Here is a 19,342-nt window from a genome sequence, read left to right as displayed (position 1 = left end):
GGGGTCAGAGCAAAATGTAAAGGCTGGCAATATATGGACTCTGCAAAGGGGCCTGACATTATTCAGACCAATCTGTGGGAAATGCCCAAGAGTATTATCAAAAACAGTAGAGCAATCAGCCAGAAGTCAGTGGAAGCTAAAAGCTGTATGTGAGACCCATAGAATTAAACCAGCCAGAAACTTAATAGAGATCAGGGAAAGTGACAGCCAAAGAGAACCTGACTAACACCACAGTCATCCCTGGTGATTGAGGAGACCAGTTGCATGCTCACAGTTATGCTGTCTGGGGAACAACTTCTGAGGCCACATGCTGTGAGGGAAAAAGATTTTATTGAACCAGTCAAGCCAAATCACTAAACAAACAACCAAACAAGCAAACAATGACAACAGGCCCCAGGAAGAAGAGGGAATTATTATTTAGAGTTGCTATAAGATAAAATGTCCATTTTCAACAACAATAACCACTAAATACTAGACAAGCAAAAAAATAGGAATGTGTAATCCATAAAAAGGGAACAAAAAGCTGACAACACAAACTGCCTTTGAGGGAGCCCAGATGTTGGACTTAGCACACAAAAACTTCAAAGTAGCTATCATCAATGTGTTCAAAGAACAAAGGAAACCATTTTTAAGGAACAAAAGGAAGGTATGATTACAGTGTCTCACAAAATAGAAAATATCAATTAAGAGAAATTAAGGCATACACTTGTCATGATGAGCACTGGCTGTTGTGTGGAAATGTTGAATCACTATACTGTATACCTGAAACTAATATTATACTGAATGTTAACTAACTGAAATTTAAATAAAAATTTTAAAAATGATTAAAATAAAGATACAGGGGCACCTGGGTGGCTCAGTTGGTTAAGCGACTGCCTTCGGCTCAGGTCATGATCCTGGAGTCCCTGGATCGAGTCCCGCATCGGGCTCTCTGCTCAGCAGGGAGTCTGCTTCTCCCTCTGACCCTCCCCCCTCTCATGTGCTCTCTCTCATTCTCTCTCTCTCAAATAAATAAATAAAAATCTTTAAAATAAAATAAAATAAAATAAAGATACAAATCATAAAAAAGAAACAAATGCAAATTCTGGAGTTGGAAAGCACAATGACTAAGATGAAAAATTCAGTGAAGAGGCTTAAAAGTAGCTTTAAAGTGAGAAGAAAGAATCAGTGGACTTGAAGACTGTTAATGATTATGCAGTCTGAAAAACAAAGAGAAAAAAGAATGAAGAAAAATTAACAGAGAAATTTAAGGCATCCTGATATGAGCCAACGTGTACACAATGGGACTACCAGAAGGAAAGAAAAAGATAAAAAGGAGCAGAAAAAATCTTCAAACAGATAGTGATTGAAACTTCTCAACTTTGATGAAAATCATTACATCCAAACAGCTCAAGGGGCTCCAATTAGGATAATCATATAGAGATCCACATTCACACATATTCTTCTAGAAATGTAGGAAGACTAAGACAAAGAGAAAATCACAAAAGCTGCAAGAGAAAAGCACCTCATCACATACAATCGAACTCCAGAAGTATTAACAGCTGATTTCTCATTAACAATATAGATCAAAAAAAAAAAAAAAAAAAACCCACCAATATAGGTCAGATAGCAGTGGAATGACATATTCAAATTGCTGAAAGAAAAAACTGTTAACCAAGAAACATACCCAGAAAAACTATCTTTTAAAAGTGAAGGCAAAATAAAATATATTCCCAGATAAACAAAAACTGGGTGAATTTCTTGGTAGCAAATCCACATAAAAAAATATGAAAGTAAGTTCTTCCGGCTCAAGCAAGTGGCACCAGACAATAATTTGATTCCATACACACACACACACACATACACACACACAAGTACCTGTAAAGGTAATTATGTAAGTAAAACATAAGAGACAATATAATTGCACATTTTTTCCTTTCTTCCTCTTAACTGATTTAAAAAAACTATGAAACAATATATATAATTGTACTGTCAAGTCTATAACATGTAGATATATGTAGATACATATTACAATATATTTGACAGTAACAACATAAGTGAGGCAAGTGGTAACAAAGCTGTATTGGAGGAAGGAGTGACACAGGATGGCTGCTCAAATTGCAGAAAGAAATGAAAAGAAGCAGAAATGGTAAATACAATGGTTAATATAACCAATTCTATAAATATCTACTTTCTATCCTATGAAAACACAAGCTACTGAAACTGAATCTAGAAGAAACAGAAAATATGAGTAGATCTGTGGCAAGTAAATTATTTAAATTAGTACTTTTAAGACTTCCCCAAGGAAAAACCCAGGCCTAAATGACCTTATGATGAATTCTACCAAATGTTTAAAGAACAATTAACACCAGTCCTTTCCCAGCTCATTCTACAAGGCCAGTATTATTCTGATATGAAAACCAGACTAAGATTTCACACAAAATGAAAACTAAAGACTAATACATTGCTTTTCTGTATTCCCGATGCTGTACGTTCCATCTCCATGACTTACTTGTTTTGTAACTGGAAGTTTCTACCTCTTAAACTCCTTTATTTATTTCACCCATTTCCTCACCCCACTTCCCCCTTGGCAACCACCTGTTTGTTCTCTGTATTTAAGAGTCTATTTTTTCATTTGCCTTTTTTTCTTTGTTTCTTAAATTCTACATATGAGTGAAATCATGAGATTGTCTTTTTCTTTCTGAAGTACTTCAGTTAGCATTATACCCTCTGGGTCCATACATTTTGTTACAAATTGCAAGATCTCATTTTTTGTGTGTATGGGCTGAGTAATATTCCATTATGTGTGTGTGTGTTTACATCTTCTTTATCCATTCATCTATTGATGGACACTTTGGTTGTTTCCATAGTTTGATTATTATAAATAATGCTGCAATAAACAAAGAGGTGTATTTGTCTTTTTGAATTAGTGTTTTTATTTTCTTTGGGTAAATACCTAGTAGTAGAACTACTGGATCATATGGTAATTCTACTTTCAGTTTTTTGAAGAACCGCCATACCATCTTCCATAGTGGCTATATCAGTTTACATTCCTACCAACAATGCACGAGGGTTTTTTTTTTTCTCCACATCTCACCAACATTGTTATTTCTTGCCCTTTTTTAATCTAGCCATTCTCACAGGTGTAAGGTGATCTCTCGTTGTGGTTTTGATTTGCATTTTCCTGATTTGTGATGTTGAGCATCTTTTCACATGTCTGTTGGCCACCCATATATCTTCTTTGAAAAATATCTATTCAGGTCCTTTGCCCATTTTTAATCAGATTATTTGGGGGTTTTTGTTATTGAATTGTATAAGTTCTTTGTATATTTTGGATATTAACCCCTTAGCAGATACATCATTTACAAATATCTTTTCCCATTCAGTAGGATGCTGTAGTGTCTTTTTAAATATAGATGTGAAAATCCCTAACAGAATATGTAGTTATTCTATTCTACATATTAGAATGTAGTAAACCAAATCCAGCAACATTTAAAAAGGATTATACACCATGACCAAATGGGGTTTATCCCAGGAATGGAAGATTGGTTTAAATTTAGAAAACAATTTGTGTAATACATCGTATTGTGGAATAAAGGTCATAAATCACATGATCATCTCAATAAATGTAGGAAAATCATTAGAAAAAAAAATTCAAAAGTCTTTCATGAGAGGAACACTCAAAAAACTGAGAAGGGAACTTTCTCAACTTGATTAATTAAGTTCATTGCTATGAATGGAATGTTTGTGTCCCGCCAGAATTGATTGTTATGTTGCAGCCCAATCTGCAATGTGATGGTATTTTGAGGTAGAGCCTTTGGAAAGCAATTACGATGCCATGAGGGAGGGGCCTTCATGAATGGGATTAGTGCCCTTCTAAGAAGAGACACAGGAGAGTTTGTTTTTGCTCTCGGCCATGTGAGGATAGGAGAAGACAGTCCATCTGCAAACCAGGAAGCAGTCATCAGATACCAGGTCTGCCGGCACCTGATCTTGGACTTTCCAACCTCTAGAACTGTGAGAAATAAATATTTGTTTTTAAGCCATCCAGTCTGTGATATATTTATATATTTATTATGGTCTATGCTATAAATAGACCCAAGACAGCCATCTGTGGAAAACCCACAGCTAACATCATACTCAATGGTGAAAGATTGGATGCTTTCACCCTAAGATATTTGGGTTTTCTTTATTTGGTATCTGCCCATGTATTTTATCACTTTAAAAAATAATCTAGTTCTTGGGCACCTGGGTGGCTCAGTTGGTTAAGCGACTGCGTTCAGCTAAGGTCATGATCCTGGAGTCCCAGGATCGAGTCCCTCACGGGCTCCCTGCTCAGCAGGAGTCTCCTTCTCCCTCTGACCCTCCCCCCTCTCATGCTCTCTCTCTCTCTCTCTCATTCTTTCTCTCAAATAAATAAAATCTTTAAAAAAAATAAAAAATAATCTAGTTCTTTCTCCCTAATCCACACTGATATTAATGCATTAAACTATTAATTACCTATTGCAATATTAAACTCCTTCTTGACCTTTGGCAATAACTTTTTAAAAGTTATGTTTTGCTTTTAGGTAAGCATGATAGTTTTACCTCTTAAGAGAAGAAGTGTGAGATCTTGTCCCTTTACTCTTCAAATATATTACCACAATAAAATACATAATATTCTTTCCTTTTAATATCACATCTCAATCTTTATGCTATTTATTTAGGTCTTTGTTTTTATTTATTTTCTTAATTAGCCTTGCTATAGCAGGATTCTTTTTCTAAATCTGAAAGGACTCTTTTTTTTGTAAGGAATTTTAACAGTCCATTCACACTATGTTAATTGACAATTTGGTTTTTTATCCTCTCAACCTTATAAATGATTTAATTCTGCATGGCTTATGCTTTTGTTTTGGATGCAAAGATTCTCCCTTTAAAGATTATTTTGAGAGAACTCCCAATTCTGAATTTCACATGCAGTATTCAATACATGTCGTGATTGGTGTTGATATAAACCTACTAAGCACATTTTTTTCCTTCCCTTATGTTCACAAAGACAAACTGAGTGGCAGCAATAATGCAAACAAAAGACAGAAAATCGCCCAAGACTTTCTCAGCTCTATTGACCAAACAGGAGAACTCCTGGCAATGTTTGAAGATGATGAGATTGATGAAGTTAAACAAGAAAGAATGGAGGTACGGTATACTCTTCCCTTCTTACAGTAATAGAATACCCATTACAGTGCTTATGCTATTGGGTTCTATTCTTATGTTCTTTAATTGTTATCTGAATTGCCCAGAACAGTGTGTTTGCATGTCTGAAAGTAGCATGGTGCAGCAGAGTCTCCCTCTAAGGGTGTCGTACTCTGCCTTCAGACAAGACTTTGGAAGACAACTTCAGTGCTCTGTTTCTCTCTTTCCTCCTCTAAATATGAGTAGATTTCCCTAAGCTTCTTGCTAAGCCTAACTTTTACTGATATTATTTTATTTCAAACTTATTTTTTGTTCCAAACCATATAGTTATCTTTGTGGGCAAAGGTAATTTTCCTGCTTTCGTGTTGGCATATAGCATGAAGAGCTGTCTTTCAGGCTATGAATAGACTCGCTAGCTAAGGTAGTATCCAGAGCAATTACGTGCTTATAGCCCTGTAACACAAAGTTAGTCCCGTGTGTTTGGGTTCCCTGGATATGTTTTCACAACACATATAAAAATTGTGCTCCTTCTATTTGCCTAAGCTATCTATTCATAAAATTATTGTTTCCTTAAATATTCAAAAATAAAAATGACTGATTTTATTTGAGTGCCTTCCAAAATACAAAGCATTATTCTTATCACCCTTCTTATTATTATACTTTTACATGTAAAAAAAATCTTCATTTTCCCCTTCTCTTTAAATTGGGCAAGAGAAGTAATTCCAAAAATCCAAAAGACCATGTTAATAATCTCTATGCATGCTAAAAATATAATTATTTCATGTTAAATTCTGGAGGAAGTCCAATAGACATACATGCTTTATAAGCTTTAACAACCTTCTTTAAAGAATTAGTATGCTTAGATCATGAACTGTGATCTAAAGGCAATGTTCTCTTTAGGTATCAATTACTTTAAAAATGTGTGGTTATCTTGGTTTGGGGCAACTGCAAATGGTTTTAGTTCAACTTCGCCGTGGGCCAAAATCATGCTCAGTTGTCCAAAGCAGATGATAAACATATATTTCTGATGTCATTATGGCCTAAACAGGATATGATTGTTTAGTGGCATGGTTTCACTTACGATGCATTCTACACAGAGCAAATATTGTTTATGCTTTTTTAAAAAAACATTTTTATATTACACTAATGGGCATTAAGAAAGATTCACTAAGAAAGGACTCTGCGTGAAACATTAATAAAATAGAACAAGTAGCTTCTCAGTTTTGATGGGAAAATCTCTGTCAACCAAGCCCACTGCCTGGAAGGGCATTCCATAATCAAGGAGAAGAGAAGAAATGGAGCATGTTGTAACACTAAGCTCATAATAGCAGGCTACTGTAGGCTTGGAAAAATGATGAGTCAGTAAGGTGCAAGTTAAAGTCAATAAAGTAACGGGAAAGGCAGACGAGGAAGGGCGTGGGAACTGATGTAGTTTATCTACCTCTTCTCTGTAGTTACCTATTACATAGTGGTAACCAGGATAATAAAATATCAATAGTTGGTGAAAATGGTTACAACGCAAGTCAGCTTCATCTATGTAATAAAAATCAGATTGGCAGGTCTTTAAGCTTTGTATCATAACTAAAATCTTCTCTAACCAAGATAACAAAGAGCAGTTTTGAGATTCTACTCATCCAAATAACAGAGTTTAACTGAAGAAAAAGTGCTGAACTTATAGACATAACTGCAGACAGTAGAAAGTGGAACCGTTAACAGCATCGGCCTTGCCTGCTTCTAATTTGACAGGTTATAGTTTCAAGCATAAACCACAACTGCAGCAGTCCATATGAAACCACTTTGGACTCACAGACTGCAATCTCTGCTTTTCAAGTGCAGTGGAATAATCAGTCCTGGCATCACTCTGTGATTTCATTTTTCTCTAAGCATCACTTAATGTTGCAGAAATTTTGTTTGCTACCTCTTCCCAAGGATGTATGCAAATAGTATAGACCTACCAACAAAGCTTATTATTGTTTTGTTTTCTTTCCTTTTTTTTCATTTAAATGTAATTTAGAAGAGAAAAAAATTTTATAGACAATAAAAACCCACCTGGGTTCCTAGTTTTTTCTCAAGACATTGGACGAGTATACAAAAAAAAAAAAAGTTCTTTCCTGTTGTTCTAGGTGATTTCTATGTGTGCCTGGCTTTGTGTTTCGCTCATAATTTACTTCAGCACTATTAAAGATTATATGGCTTGAAATATAAAAACTCTGGATTTTTACTTCCATTTCTAATTGCTTGTCCTTCCATCATGATAGTTATCTAACTTTTACCCTATTTTAGTTTTCTCCAACACCAAATTTTTAACACTTAGACATGTATGTATAGTAGAGATCTATGACCCATTGTCTCTGAAGATCCTTACAAATTCTCAAATAAAGATTAAATAATGTTCAGAATTGCTTTCAAGGGGCTAGGAAACAGAAGCAGGGATTTGGTAAGCATAATAATACATTTGAATGCTCACAGCTCCTCTCAGCTCCTCCACTTAACCTCCACCCCAGAATGACACAGGTATGTTTTACTGTTGATCCTGTTTCTTACGTTCTAATCTTTTGAGTGTTAATCAATTAAATGTGGTTGTGTCAACCAAAGGCCAAGAGGGTGGTCACAAAAAACTGCAAATAGCTTTAGGGTTTTTTTGTTTTTTAAAGATTTTGTTTATTTATTTGGTGGGGGGGAGAGCATGAGCAGGGGCAGAAGCAGAGGAAGAAGGAGAAGTAGACTCCCCAGGGAGCACAGAGCCCAAAGCGGGGCTTGATCCCAGGACCCTGAGGTCATGACCCAAGCTGAAGTCAGACACTTAACCTACTGAGCCTCCCAGGCACCCCATCTTTGGGTTTTCTTAATGGAGTGATTGTGGTCACTCACAGAAGAGCCTTGCCTAAGACCCAGCTGCTCTACTGTGAAGGAACCTGAGAAGCTCAAGTTTATCATCCATCAAGTAAAATATCTGGTCTAATAAACTACTAGGTTTGTGAAGGGGATATAAACAATGAATCTTTAAAAAGTTGAGTGAATTCTACCTTCTGACTAATCTTCAAATTGATAAAAGTAAACAAGAAAGCAAAGATTAGAGCCCACCAGAGAGACCAGACTTTAAATTAATTAGGGTGCTAAAACCTCAGAGGCCTGACACTGGAATCTAGAAATAAAGCAGAGTAGAACACATAAAATTTAAGATCACTTAAAAATGTTTTTAATTGGCTTAAAATTGAATAACATTCCAGGTGGCCATCTGAATTTAACCTAAAGTGATTGGCCATAGATTTTAAAACACAAAGTTTCTCATAAAAGCTGAATGATCAGAGAAATAAGGTTCACCATTCAGTTATGCCCCAAAAATAATGAGGTTATGATCCCTGGGGAGGTTGAAATCCAGTGTTATCCTTCGTGGAGCTAAGTATATTGGAAAATTCACTGAAGAAGCCAGAGAGGTGGGTTGCTATAGATGTTCTCCATCTTCTCTTGGTTTTGAAGTCTGTTCTTTCTACCATTCCCCTTCTCTATCTATTATTATTATTTTTTAATTATAATGGAAAGTGAAATAAAATGCCTGTAAGACTAACAGTTTAAAAATATCTTAGGTAAGATTCATCATAAAAGAAAAAAGGTTAACCCTAGTAAGGTAAATGATGTTTACAAATATGAAAAAAATTAAAAACATTGTTTAAAAATGAAACCCAGAAAAAAGTTTAAAATTTAAGTGTACATGAGATTAAGAAATACAGAATTGATAGACTGGAAAGATATAGTTTATGTGCCTACATACAGATGATATATATAGATACACATATACTTTTACATACATACTGTTATGCCTGCATGTGTGTATTCTGTAAGAATAGAAATATAGTTTTAGTAGATTTTTTTTAATGTAAAAGTAAAAGAACAATCAAAGGTATATCAGACAAACTCAGATGCTAATAGTAGCAATTATTAGTTCAGAGAAAAGATTCCAGGGGAAAAGCTTTAAAAGGGAACCATGTCAGTAGTTTTATGTTACTAAGTGATGCTGCCTGTGATGAAGAGAGTAAATACAAAATGTTAATCATCAAATTCCAGAGAATTGAAATATACAAAGTAAAAGCTTCCAGTAATTCAGGGAGAGGTCAGAGAAATGCATTTGTTGAGACTGAAACACACTATTTCAGTCATTAACAGATTGACTTGGGGGGAAAATTTTTAATAATAAAAATTTAACTTTATAGATGCATATAAAACATTTTATGAATGAGCAGCAGTTTTAAAATCTTATCCAGGTAACTCCAAGGACTCCAAGCTGCTCTTTAGGGAAGGTAAGGGGAAGTTTGGTGGGTCTCTAGCCTCTCTCCTCCCCCCACACTTTCCTCAAACAGAAAAACTTCTTTGATTTTACATAATGGATCTATATATCATCAGTAAAGAAGGGGTTTCATTATTTTTTTCATTGAAAATCATTACAGAACGTCACAGGAGTCTTTCTGTCTCTCACGGTCAACAGATTTCAAAAATGTACAAATTTATAGAGCACATTACCCTACCAGAGCAAAAAAAGAAAACCTGAAAGTAGTAAGAGAAGTTAAACATATAAAACCCTAATTGATTGAAAATTTAAAAAGAAGAAACCAACAACTAATAGGAGCAACTAATGGACCCACAACAGATTAAAAATTACTACCATTGGCTATTTGGGCAATAACAGCACTGAGAATAGTCCATGTAAAATTTACAAAATTCAGACAAAACTTTATTTAAAACAAAGGCAACTTTTTAGCTTTTAAGCCTTTGTTAAATTGGGGAAAATTAAAATAAACGATTCAACTAAAATTAGAAATTTTACATCAAGGGGCACCTAGGTGGCTCAGGCAGTCAAGTGTCCAACTCTTGATTTCAGCTCAAATCATGTGAGATTGAGCCCCACATGGGGCTCCATGTTGAACGTAGAGTCTGCTTAAGATTTTCTCTCTCCCTCTGCCCTTCCCCCACCACCCCTGCACATATTCTCTCTCTCTCTCTAAAAAAAAAGAAATTTTACATCGAAAAGAGGAAAAATGAAAATATAAAAATAAACGCATAAAGTTAGAAAACAAATAATTAAATTTACCAATTTAAGGAGCTTTTTGCAAAAATAAGAACAAAATGGCGGAATGAATCTATAACAAGTCTCAATAAGAAAAATGAAAAGAAAAGAAAGCTGCTAAAATTAGCAAGGAGTGGGGATCTAGCCATAGACTGGAGAAATCAATTCACATATAATTCTGTTACTAACATTTGAAAAGCCTGATGGAATGAGTATCTTCCTAAGAAAACATTAAATGATTAGTTTTACTCAACAGGTCATAGAAAACTTGGATAGATCAGTAAACTTGGAAGAAATGCTAAATGTTTTTAAAGAATTATGTCCTCAAAAGGCTATGAATCCAAAATGGTTTATGGAAAAGCTCTTTTAAACATTCATAAGACAGTTCATTACCATGCTATATAAGCTATCTCAGAGTAACGAAAATAAGGAAAACTCCTTAAATTTTACAAAGTATCATAATATAATCTCATTTATGAAAATGGATGCAGGAATCTTAAAATATTAGCAATTTTAATTTGCCAATATATATAATAAGAAATGTGCCATGACCGAATAAGATTTTTTTCATGAATTCAAGCATGCTTAATATTAGAAAATACTTTAGTGTTATATACCCAATAACTAGGTCAGAGTAAAACAACCATATGGGTTAGGAGGTGATAAAAAGACTGGACAAAATTCACTTCCTATTCCTTTTAGAAATTCTCAATGAACTAGAAATAGAAAAGTACCTCCATATCAATGTAAAGAATATCTCACTCTATTGAACAGACATCATTATAGTTTGAAAAATATTAACAGAGTTCCATTAAATTCTAGAATGCCCATATAATCATTTTTATTTGCCAGAGTTCAGGAAGCATTAACCAGTGCTATAAAGGCATAGCTGTTGGTAAGAGACAAAATTTATCATTATGTATAGATAATATAATTTTTATTAGGTAATCCTTTAGAATCAATCTAAAAACTATTAGAACCAGTTAAAGCCTTGATTAAATCATATAGATACTTTAAAAATCAGTAGTTTCCCCCATATTTCAGTAAGAGTTAATAAAAATGAGGAGAAAGACAATTTCAATCAAAATAATACAAGGACAAAGTTTATTTGGAGGGGAACTTCATATTAACAAGAAATATAAGAGAAATATGAAAGTAATATTTAGTAATGTACTGAGATATGAGGGGTGTGTAAGTGAAGAAATAATCTGGTCATGGATACAAAGATGGACTATTATAAATGTATCAGTTGTTCCCAAATTAATCTATTAGCTTAATGTAACTTTAACAAAAATCTCAGCAGAATTTTTTTTAAGACTCTCAAATGATATTAGAGGTTATTTTAAGTGATAAAAAAGATAAGCAAAGAAATTTTCATTAAAGAAGAGTAGAGGGCAGAGTTCAGTTTATCCTACCAGATATAACATTTTATAAAACTACTATCATCAAAATAGTGTGGTACTGGTGTAGAACCCAATAAGCATACCAACAAAGAGAATACTGCACATGACATAAGTATAGAGAGCAATTCAGTCACAATAAAGGTAGCTTTGGAAATCAATCGGAGAAAGATGCCACACAGTTGAATAACATTTGGAAAGAAAAAAAAGACAGATAGTCCCCAACCTTATACTTGCATCAGAATAAATTCAGGTGGATTAAAGCACTAGGTACGAAAAGTAAAGCCATTAAAAAAAATAGAAATAAACACAGGTAACTATCAATTGGGGGTTGTGGAAGGACTTTCCAGGCTTTTGTTTTCTTAAACAAGCATTTAAAGAACTACTCAAGATGTTAACAGGTGCACTGTTGGGGGTGGGGATGGGGGAGTGGTCTATTTTCAAATAAATTTGTGAAATCCTAAACTAAGAAATTGAAGAGATTTCTTTTGGAACCTTTCAGAGGCTTTTGTATGCAAATATATATTGTGAATTTTTCAGTAGTGGAAACAGAATCTATTAGTCTTCTGAAAAGAAGGCCCAGTTTGGAGACGAAAAAAACCACAAAGGAAATGACTGTTAAATTTGATGACATAAAAATTATATAACTTGTAGATATCAGAAAAAGAAAGACAAAATTGAAAAGCAAACTCATGTAAAAATGTGATAAAATAATCTTTTAGTCAATAAAAAAACATTCCAGTAGAAAAATTGGCAAAGGATAATAATAGACAAATCACAGAAAGAGAAATAAAAATAACTAATAAGCATGCAAAATATCTGGTTACTTATAATAAACCAATGCCATTTTTGCTTATAAAATGGTGAGTAGTAAGGTGGAATTGGGTGCACGTTAACTGTTGGTGGAAATGAAGTTTAATAGAAATCAGAAACTATTGGGTGCCTGGGTGGCTCAGTTGGTTAAGCGACTGCCTTCGGCTCAGGTCATGATCCTGGAGTCCCGGGATCGAGTTCCGCATCGGGCTCCCTGCTCATCAGGGATTCTGCTTCTCCCTCTGACCCTTCCCCCTCTCATGCTCTCTCTCATTCTCTCTCTCAAATAAATAAATAAAATCTTTAAAAAAAAAATCAGAAACTATTAAAAAATATCATTTAGAAGCATTCATCTACTTCAACCTAGTAAACCCACATTTGGTAATTTCTCTTTAAGATGTAATCAGAAATTTTGATCATATGCACATTCTTATACTCAAGGCTGTTCATCCACTACTTATAATAGTGGAAGTGGGACAAGAGAACATTGTTAACCAATGAAAAGGGAATGTGTATGTTCCCTCACACATAGAAATGAAGCCTGGAAGGATATATACCTACATGCTAACTAACAGAGAGTGTCATCGGGTGACGAGATTGTAAGTGAATTGCATATGTAAATGTATGCTGTTTTGATTTTATATATTTATCATTTATGTTGTTTCTTTTAATCTCCAGTTGAGATTCTACAGTTTACCTTTTCATTTTTTTTCCCCCATCAGAAGTATTAGTCTATACATGGTGCTGCCAGGATATGCTTTGTGAGCAAATTAAATAGGTTCATATTATGTAATTGAGGAGTAGGAGAATATAACCACACAGTGTGACACAGACTATATTCAGAGCTATAATAATGATCTAAGAAGTTTAAAACAGATAACTTTTTCGCATGATTAGAATGAACACAAAGACCATTTCAAATGAATTAAACAGGGAAATGGTTCAGGTAAACAACCCGAGGTAGATTTGGCTTCAAGCAAGGTTTGGTATTGAGGTTCACAATATGTCACTGGATTTGTAGCTCCATTTCCCTGTAATTCTCTCTTTTCTGCCCTTTTCTGTTTTTGTTGGCCTAATCTTTTGGCTGACTGACCTCACAGGAGCACCAGTTCTCTAGGTCATGATAGAGAAAATGCCTTTGTCCAAGATTGACTCTGAAAATGCTTACAATCACAAGATCTTCTGAAACCCCTAGCACCCACAGTAGCTAGTAGGATGACATGTTCTTATTGGCTTAGCCTAAGTCATGGGCTCCCATCCCTAAAGCTGAAGGTGTACTCGGCCCCTCACAAAGGCATGGATCCCTGGAGCTTTAGGAAAAAGGAATGAATTCAGAGAAGCAGCCGCAAAGGCCCGTTAAGTATAGAGTATCATACATTATGACAGCAAGATTGATAGAGTGATGCATTACAACCTTGAGTCTCCTCAGATCTCTAGGAAGTTTTCCCTAAAAGGCAGCATGTATAATGAGTAGAAATCGTTTTCTTTGGATTCAAGCAGATCATCCATCCTTCCTTCCACTCTTGAACTCGTTTGGCATTTATTCTTTGAGACTCTTTTTAAGCCACTCTACCACTTACTCTGTGAGATTATGTCTATAAAAAAGACAAAATATGGCTTCTGCCTTCACAGTCCTGTAGTAATAAGTGGCAAATCAAAAGATAACTGTGTACCCTGTTAAGGGGAATACAGGCTCAATAAGTGGTTGTTATTATCATTCTGTTATTTGGTCTTGAGTTTTGAACCAATAGGTTGTGTGATGGAGCCATGTATTTTCTGTTTTGCTTGCTATTTTATTTGAAATTGAGTTTCTTCTGAGGTAAAGCACATTACTTCTTTAAGAAATTGTTATGGCTAGCCTCAGACAGGGCCATAGAATTAGCCTCAGTATGGCTTGTAACGAGGGCACGAAACAGAACAGAACTAGGGTACATTTTAAAACATGAAACTAGAGTATGTCAGGGTTAGACTCTGGCAGAGACTCATCAGGAGAACATAGAATATTTTAAATCAGAACTTGGTAGTAAAATATAGGAACAATGATTACCATTCACTTCCACCTTCCCCACATCAAGGAGTTTCAATTTTAGTAAAATAGAGAACCATTGTTGAGGGTAAAGATACACACCGGCCCTGCAAACTAAACATTTGTGTCTACCAGGCAATGCATGTGTGCAGGCCTCCCTGGGCTGCTGTGTCTGGTCTTGCATAGATGGATATTTGACTAACACATCTGATTATACTGTTCAATTAGGTTTTTATGGAATCAATCAATATTTTCTTTCTCAAATAATTTGTTTGTTCTTTTTTAAAATGATATCCTTCACTTTTAAAAGATAGATTACAAGGGTTTTCTTAGAGATCAGTCCCACCAACTTGTTTATAAAACACCTTGGCAGAGAAGAGTTTTAAAATAGCATCGAATTTAAGAACACCACAAGATTTACCACTAATTTACATTTAATGTTTATAGTTCTCAAACTGTGGTTGTTGTAATAACCAAAATATTTTTGCCCTGAATATTTTGTGGATTATATTTCCCTATTCTTTCTCCTTCACCCACATTCCCCACAGTAGGTGGGCAGATTGTTGTTACATAGTCTGGCTTTTATTTATCTGTATTGGTTTAATCTCAACAAGTTAGTAATTCTAAATATGAAAATAAATGTATTCTGTGGCAAGATTTTTGTCATTTTAATGCTGTAGTTTATTTAGTGGAATTAACAGATCGTTGCTTGTTTGGTATAGATGAATTCCCTCTGTTCCTTTTTTGCATCCATGCTGAGCTGTCTTCAGTTCAGTTCTTACTGTTGCTGCCACTTCATGACATCATGCCAGTCAGGCTGTTTAATGCAGTTACAGTTCTTCGAGATCATTGCATTCCTCATTTAGACATAAAGGGTTCTGGACGAAAATATAGCTATTTAGTGATCAGTGTAATCTGTGGTGTTTGCATGTCTTTGCAAACTGTCCTTTTCATAAAGGGCTGGTCCCAAAGGCAGATCGGATCTTGCCAGCCTTCTGCTTTTCATGACTCTCCATTTTCCCCAGAAGAGTCTTAACTTCTGAGCATAATATGAATACATTTTTTTTAATCTGACCTCAAATAGCTTTTTTCATCTTCATCTCTCACCATTCCTCCACTTTTCCAATATTCCCTCCCAAAACATGCATATGCACACACATAAAACACACACACACACGCTGCTTAAGGGACCCCCTTGAACTTGTAGTTCCCTAAACAGGCGTTTACTTTTCTTCCCTTTACTGAGCCTTCTTCATCTGGCAACATCTAAGTTCGGGTATTTTAGTTAGTAGATAGATTATAACTCATTGTGTTTCCCTAGTTTAACTTATTTTTTTTTAAATATTTTATTTATTTTTTGACAGACAGCAAGAGACGGAACAAAAGCAGGGGGAGTGGGAAAAGGTGAAGCAGGCTTCCCGCGGATCAGGGAGCCCGCTGCAGGGCTCTATCCCAGGACCCTGGGATCATGACCTGAGCCAAAGGCAGACGCTTAACTGAGCCACGCAGGCACCCCATAGTTTAACTTATTAAATAAGGTCCTTGAGAGCATGGACGTATTTTACTTTCAGATCCTTTGTACCTAGTACAGTGCTTTGTACATTACAAACTTTCAGTAAATATTTGTCCAAGTAAGGTAACTAAAATAGGTGTGTTCTTGTAGCCAATATATGTGAATATTATTAATATCTCCTTTGGATGATCTGAATATTTTTTTGTTTTATTTAAATAATGTGGTTTACAGGTACATAAAGCCAGTCATTTCTTCTGACTCACATAGGATTGCAATAAGGATATTGCAATTAGTTATATACCTGTATCAACTTTTCGTGTGAGGAGTTCTCCAATAAATCTTTTTCAGGTACTTTTCAGTTGCTAATAGTTTTCATTGCTCAAATAACTTCCGGTTCAAATTATAATAAAAGTGGCTTTTCTAGTTTTAATTATAGAAGTTCTTCCAACCCTACTGCTTCAGCATTGACTTTTACTGTGTCCCAAATGTGTCTACAAGCTGACACTGAACATCAGTTACAGCTTCAATCAGCAGATTTTGTTTCAAAAGGACCAATACCATCTGTGACTATTGGTCCATTCTACCTAGTTGGCCAATTCACATTTGATAATACATATTACATGCTTTTCTCATATGTTTGCTATTGTAAGATTTTATAATTTAGCATTTTCAAATAATAACATTACTCACTTCTCTGATCCATTAAATACCTCTTTTAGAAAATCTTTTAGTTATTGGCTGATGTATAGTTAGCAAATAGTTTGAATTTGCAGCTGCCTTAAGTTACTGTTGAATTTTTTGTGGCATGAAAATTTACCTCTCCATTCATTGTACTTCATACAGTTGGAAAGTGTTGTTTCACTCAGTCCTTCTAACACCAAGGAACAGTTTACCAACAAATCACCAGATTCACAAAAGTTACTTTTGAATTTATCTGCCTCATGTACTATATTGATTATGGGATTTTTGATTTAATAATTCATTATTACCACCCCTACTCTGGCTCTTATACTCAGTTAGGAAAGACAATGTTTAGCCATACCCCCACAATTAATATAGCCAGGTAGTAAGCTGTTTTAAGCATGATATTTAATTTTTAAAATAAGTAATAAATATTAACAGTTTGGACATTTTATCTTTTTCTTTTAAGGTGTTTATTAAATCTTTTAAAAGTTCTTGAAGAAAGGACATTTGGTTTTTGTAGTTATTCTGCACCTTAAATAGAAGACAGTCATTGATAATGGATCTATTGATCTGCCCTGAAATATGGAAAAGCTGTAAATACAGATGTGACCATGTTTGGGAAAACACACTACAGGAAAATCTAAAATCGCTGAAGTCATTGTTTTTATTTTGAAAAAATACCTTATTATATACAAGCTCTAGCAGAGCTTTTTTTTTAAGTTTTGTGTATTTTTTATTCAACATTTGTATACAAATACTTAGACTACTGGTTTAGTGAATTTATTTCAACTAACTTTTTTTTATTTTAATTCAATTAGCCAACATATAGTACATCTTTAGTTTCATATGTAGAGTTCAGTAATTCATCAGTTGCCTTGCTCTAGCAGCACTTTTAAATAATTTAAAATTAGACTCTATTTACCAGAATTCAGTACATACACAAATATCTCCAAAAAATACTACTGCATTCCTTTGCTGTATCTGTGGAAATTATCCCAGTGAAGGAGAGACTGAAAGGGAGAGAGAGAGAGGTGGGGAGGGAGGGAAGAGGAAAGAAGAAGATGAGGGAAAAGGGAAAAAATGAGGGAAAACTTGCAATCTTTTTTCCTAGGGAGTAGCTCTGTGTGGAGTTCCTGTTATCCGTCTGGGTTTAGTGGGGAGGATATTTGAGTCTTGGAAGACTTGTTCCTTGTGGCCCTACAATGAGTTCATTACGATGAATAGAATAAAATAAAATAGCCTAATAAGGCAGTTATCACTCTCTGTTAAAACAAAAATGCTTCAAGTGAAATCTGGGGGAATTTTTCTCACCGTTTTAAGCAGTTCTTATCGATAACCCACTATATGGTTTTGAAGTAGAAAACATAGTACATTATTTGTATAATTAAATATTGCTTAAACTTTTCTGTGAAACTCCTGGTGAAGGTTTTTTAATTTATTGTAACCAAAGAGTGATCTTGGTTGCCTGGATATTATTTCTTTGGGATATCAGTCATCTCAAACTCATAAATTCTTGCAAAAAATTCTGTTCTTGATATTCTTTTAAATCATTCCATCCATTTGTGTGGGACTTGGGTACTTTTAAATATGATGACTGTAGGCCAACTGGTTATATTGGGGAGTTATTCAAAGAACTGTGGATTCTCTGGGGCAAGAGACAGCTATGAAAAAATTTATAAATCATTTGTGATACATTTTAATACCATTGAATCTCATCTCCACACCTCCCCCTACTTGCACTGCCCCTAGACCCCAAGAAAAAAAAACAAACCAAAGCTAGGGGGGAAAAAAATCACATTTCATTTCAGCTCGAAAATGTATTTTGTTTAAGTTGTACCAAGAATTATTCAGTGTTTACTTGGTTGTGGAGACATTGACTATCTCATATATTAATGGGAACATAAGTTGATACAACTTTCTGGAGAAAAGTGTGGCACTATCTCTCAAACACATGAAAAGAAAAAACAAACCTTTATGTCCTTTGATCCAGAAATTGCATCTCTAGGTACTATGCTAAGGAAATAATTGAACAAAGACTTTTTTAAAAACTCAGATATGTTCATTGCTATTTTTATTAGCAAAACTTTTGTCTAACAGTGGAAATACTACATTTGTAATGTTTCTTAGCATAGCTTTTGATATAGCCCATAGAGTTTAAAAATATCTATTACTTCTATTACTTAAATATTATTTGTAAATATTTTAATATTAACATTTATTAATATTATTGTATATTTATATAATTAATACTTGATTTTGAACTTTCAATCACTTTGTGGCCTAATTCATATAGGAGAATATTTAAAATATATATATTCCAAGTGGCTGGATATTTTGTTTGTGACCCTCTTAGGTGTTTTAGTTGCTTTATTGCATAATAGTCAGATATATTTTAGATATATTATTTTAGTTGCTTTATTGCATAATAGTCAGATATATTTAGATACATTATTTTAACATAATATATGTTAACATATATTTAACAATATAATATATTATTATAACATATACATAGATATATTGTTTTAGTCTTAGGAATTTATAGAATTTACTTGGTATTTTAATATGTGATGACTTTTTATAAGTGATCCATGGGCAGGGTAGGGAGATTTTTATGTGTCTGTTATATCATCATTATTAATAATATTCACTTCCTTTTTATCATTAGTCTACAAACTCTTTTTGATCACAGA

General features: G+C 34.3%; 1 protein-coding gene across 6 annotated transcripts in view; it reads left to right on the top strand.

Moving 5' to 3' along the window:
• Positions 1–19,342, top strand: part of SUPT3H (SPT3 homolog, SAGA and STAGA complex component) — a 562,051-nt gene that overhangs the window by 394,238 nt on the left and 148,471 nt on the right. For all 6 annotated transcript variants that reach the window (XR_010413639.1, XM_064597675.1, XM_064597677.1 and 3 more), the window contains exon 6: positions 5,015–5,154. Coding sequence is in view for 5 of the 6 variants with exons in the window: in XM_064597675.1 (XP_064453745.1) it covers positions 5,015–5,154 (140 nt within the window). In the remaining variant the exon portion in view is untranslated. The remainder of the gene's footprint in view (positions 1–5,014; positions 5,155–19,342) is intronic.

Source organism: Mirounga angustirostris, unplaced genomic scaffold, assembly GCF_029215605.1.
Source record: "Mirounga angustirostris isolate CCGP_5_RB_7025 unplaced genomic scaffold, mMirAng1.0.hap1 SCAF_8, whole genome shotgun sequence".
In the NCBI taxonomy this organism is placed as follows: Eukaryota; Metazoa; Chordata; class Mammalia; order Carnivora; family Phocidae; genus Mirounga; species Mirounga angustirostris.
Note: the sequence above shows the minus strand (reverse complement) of the source record. Positions and strands in the feature narration are given on the sequence as shown.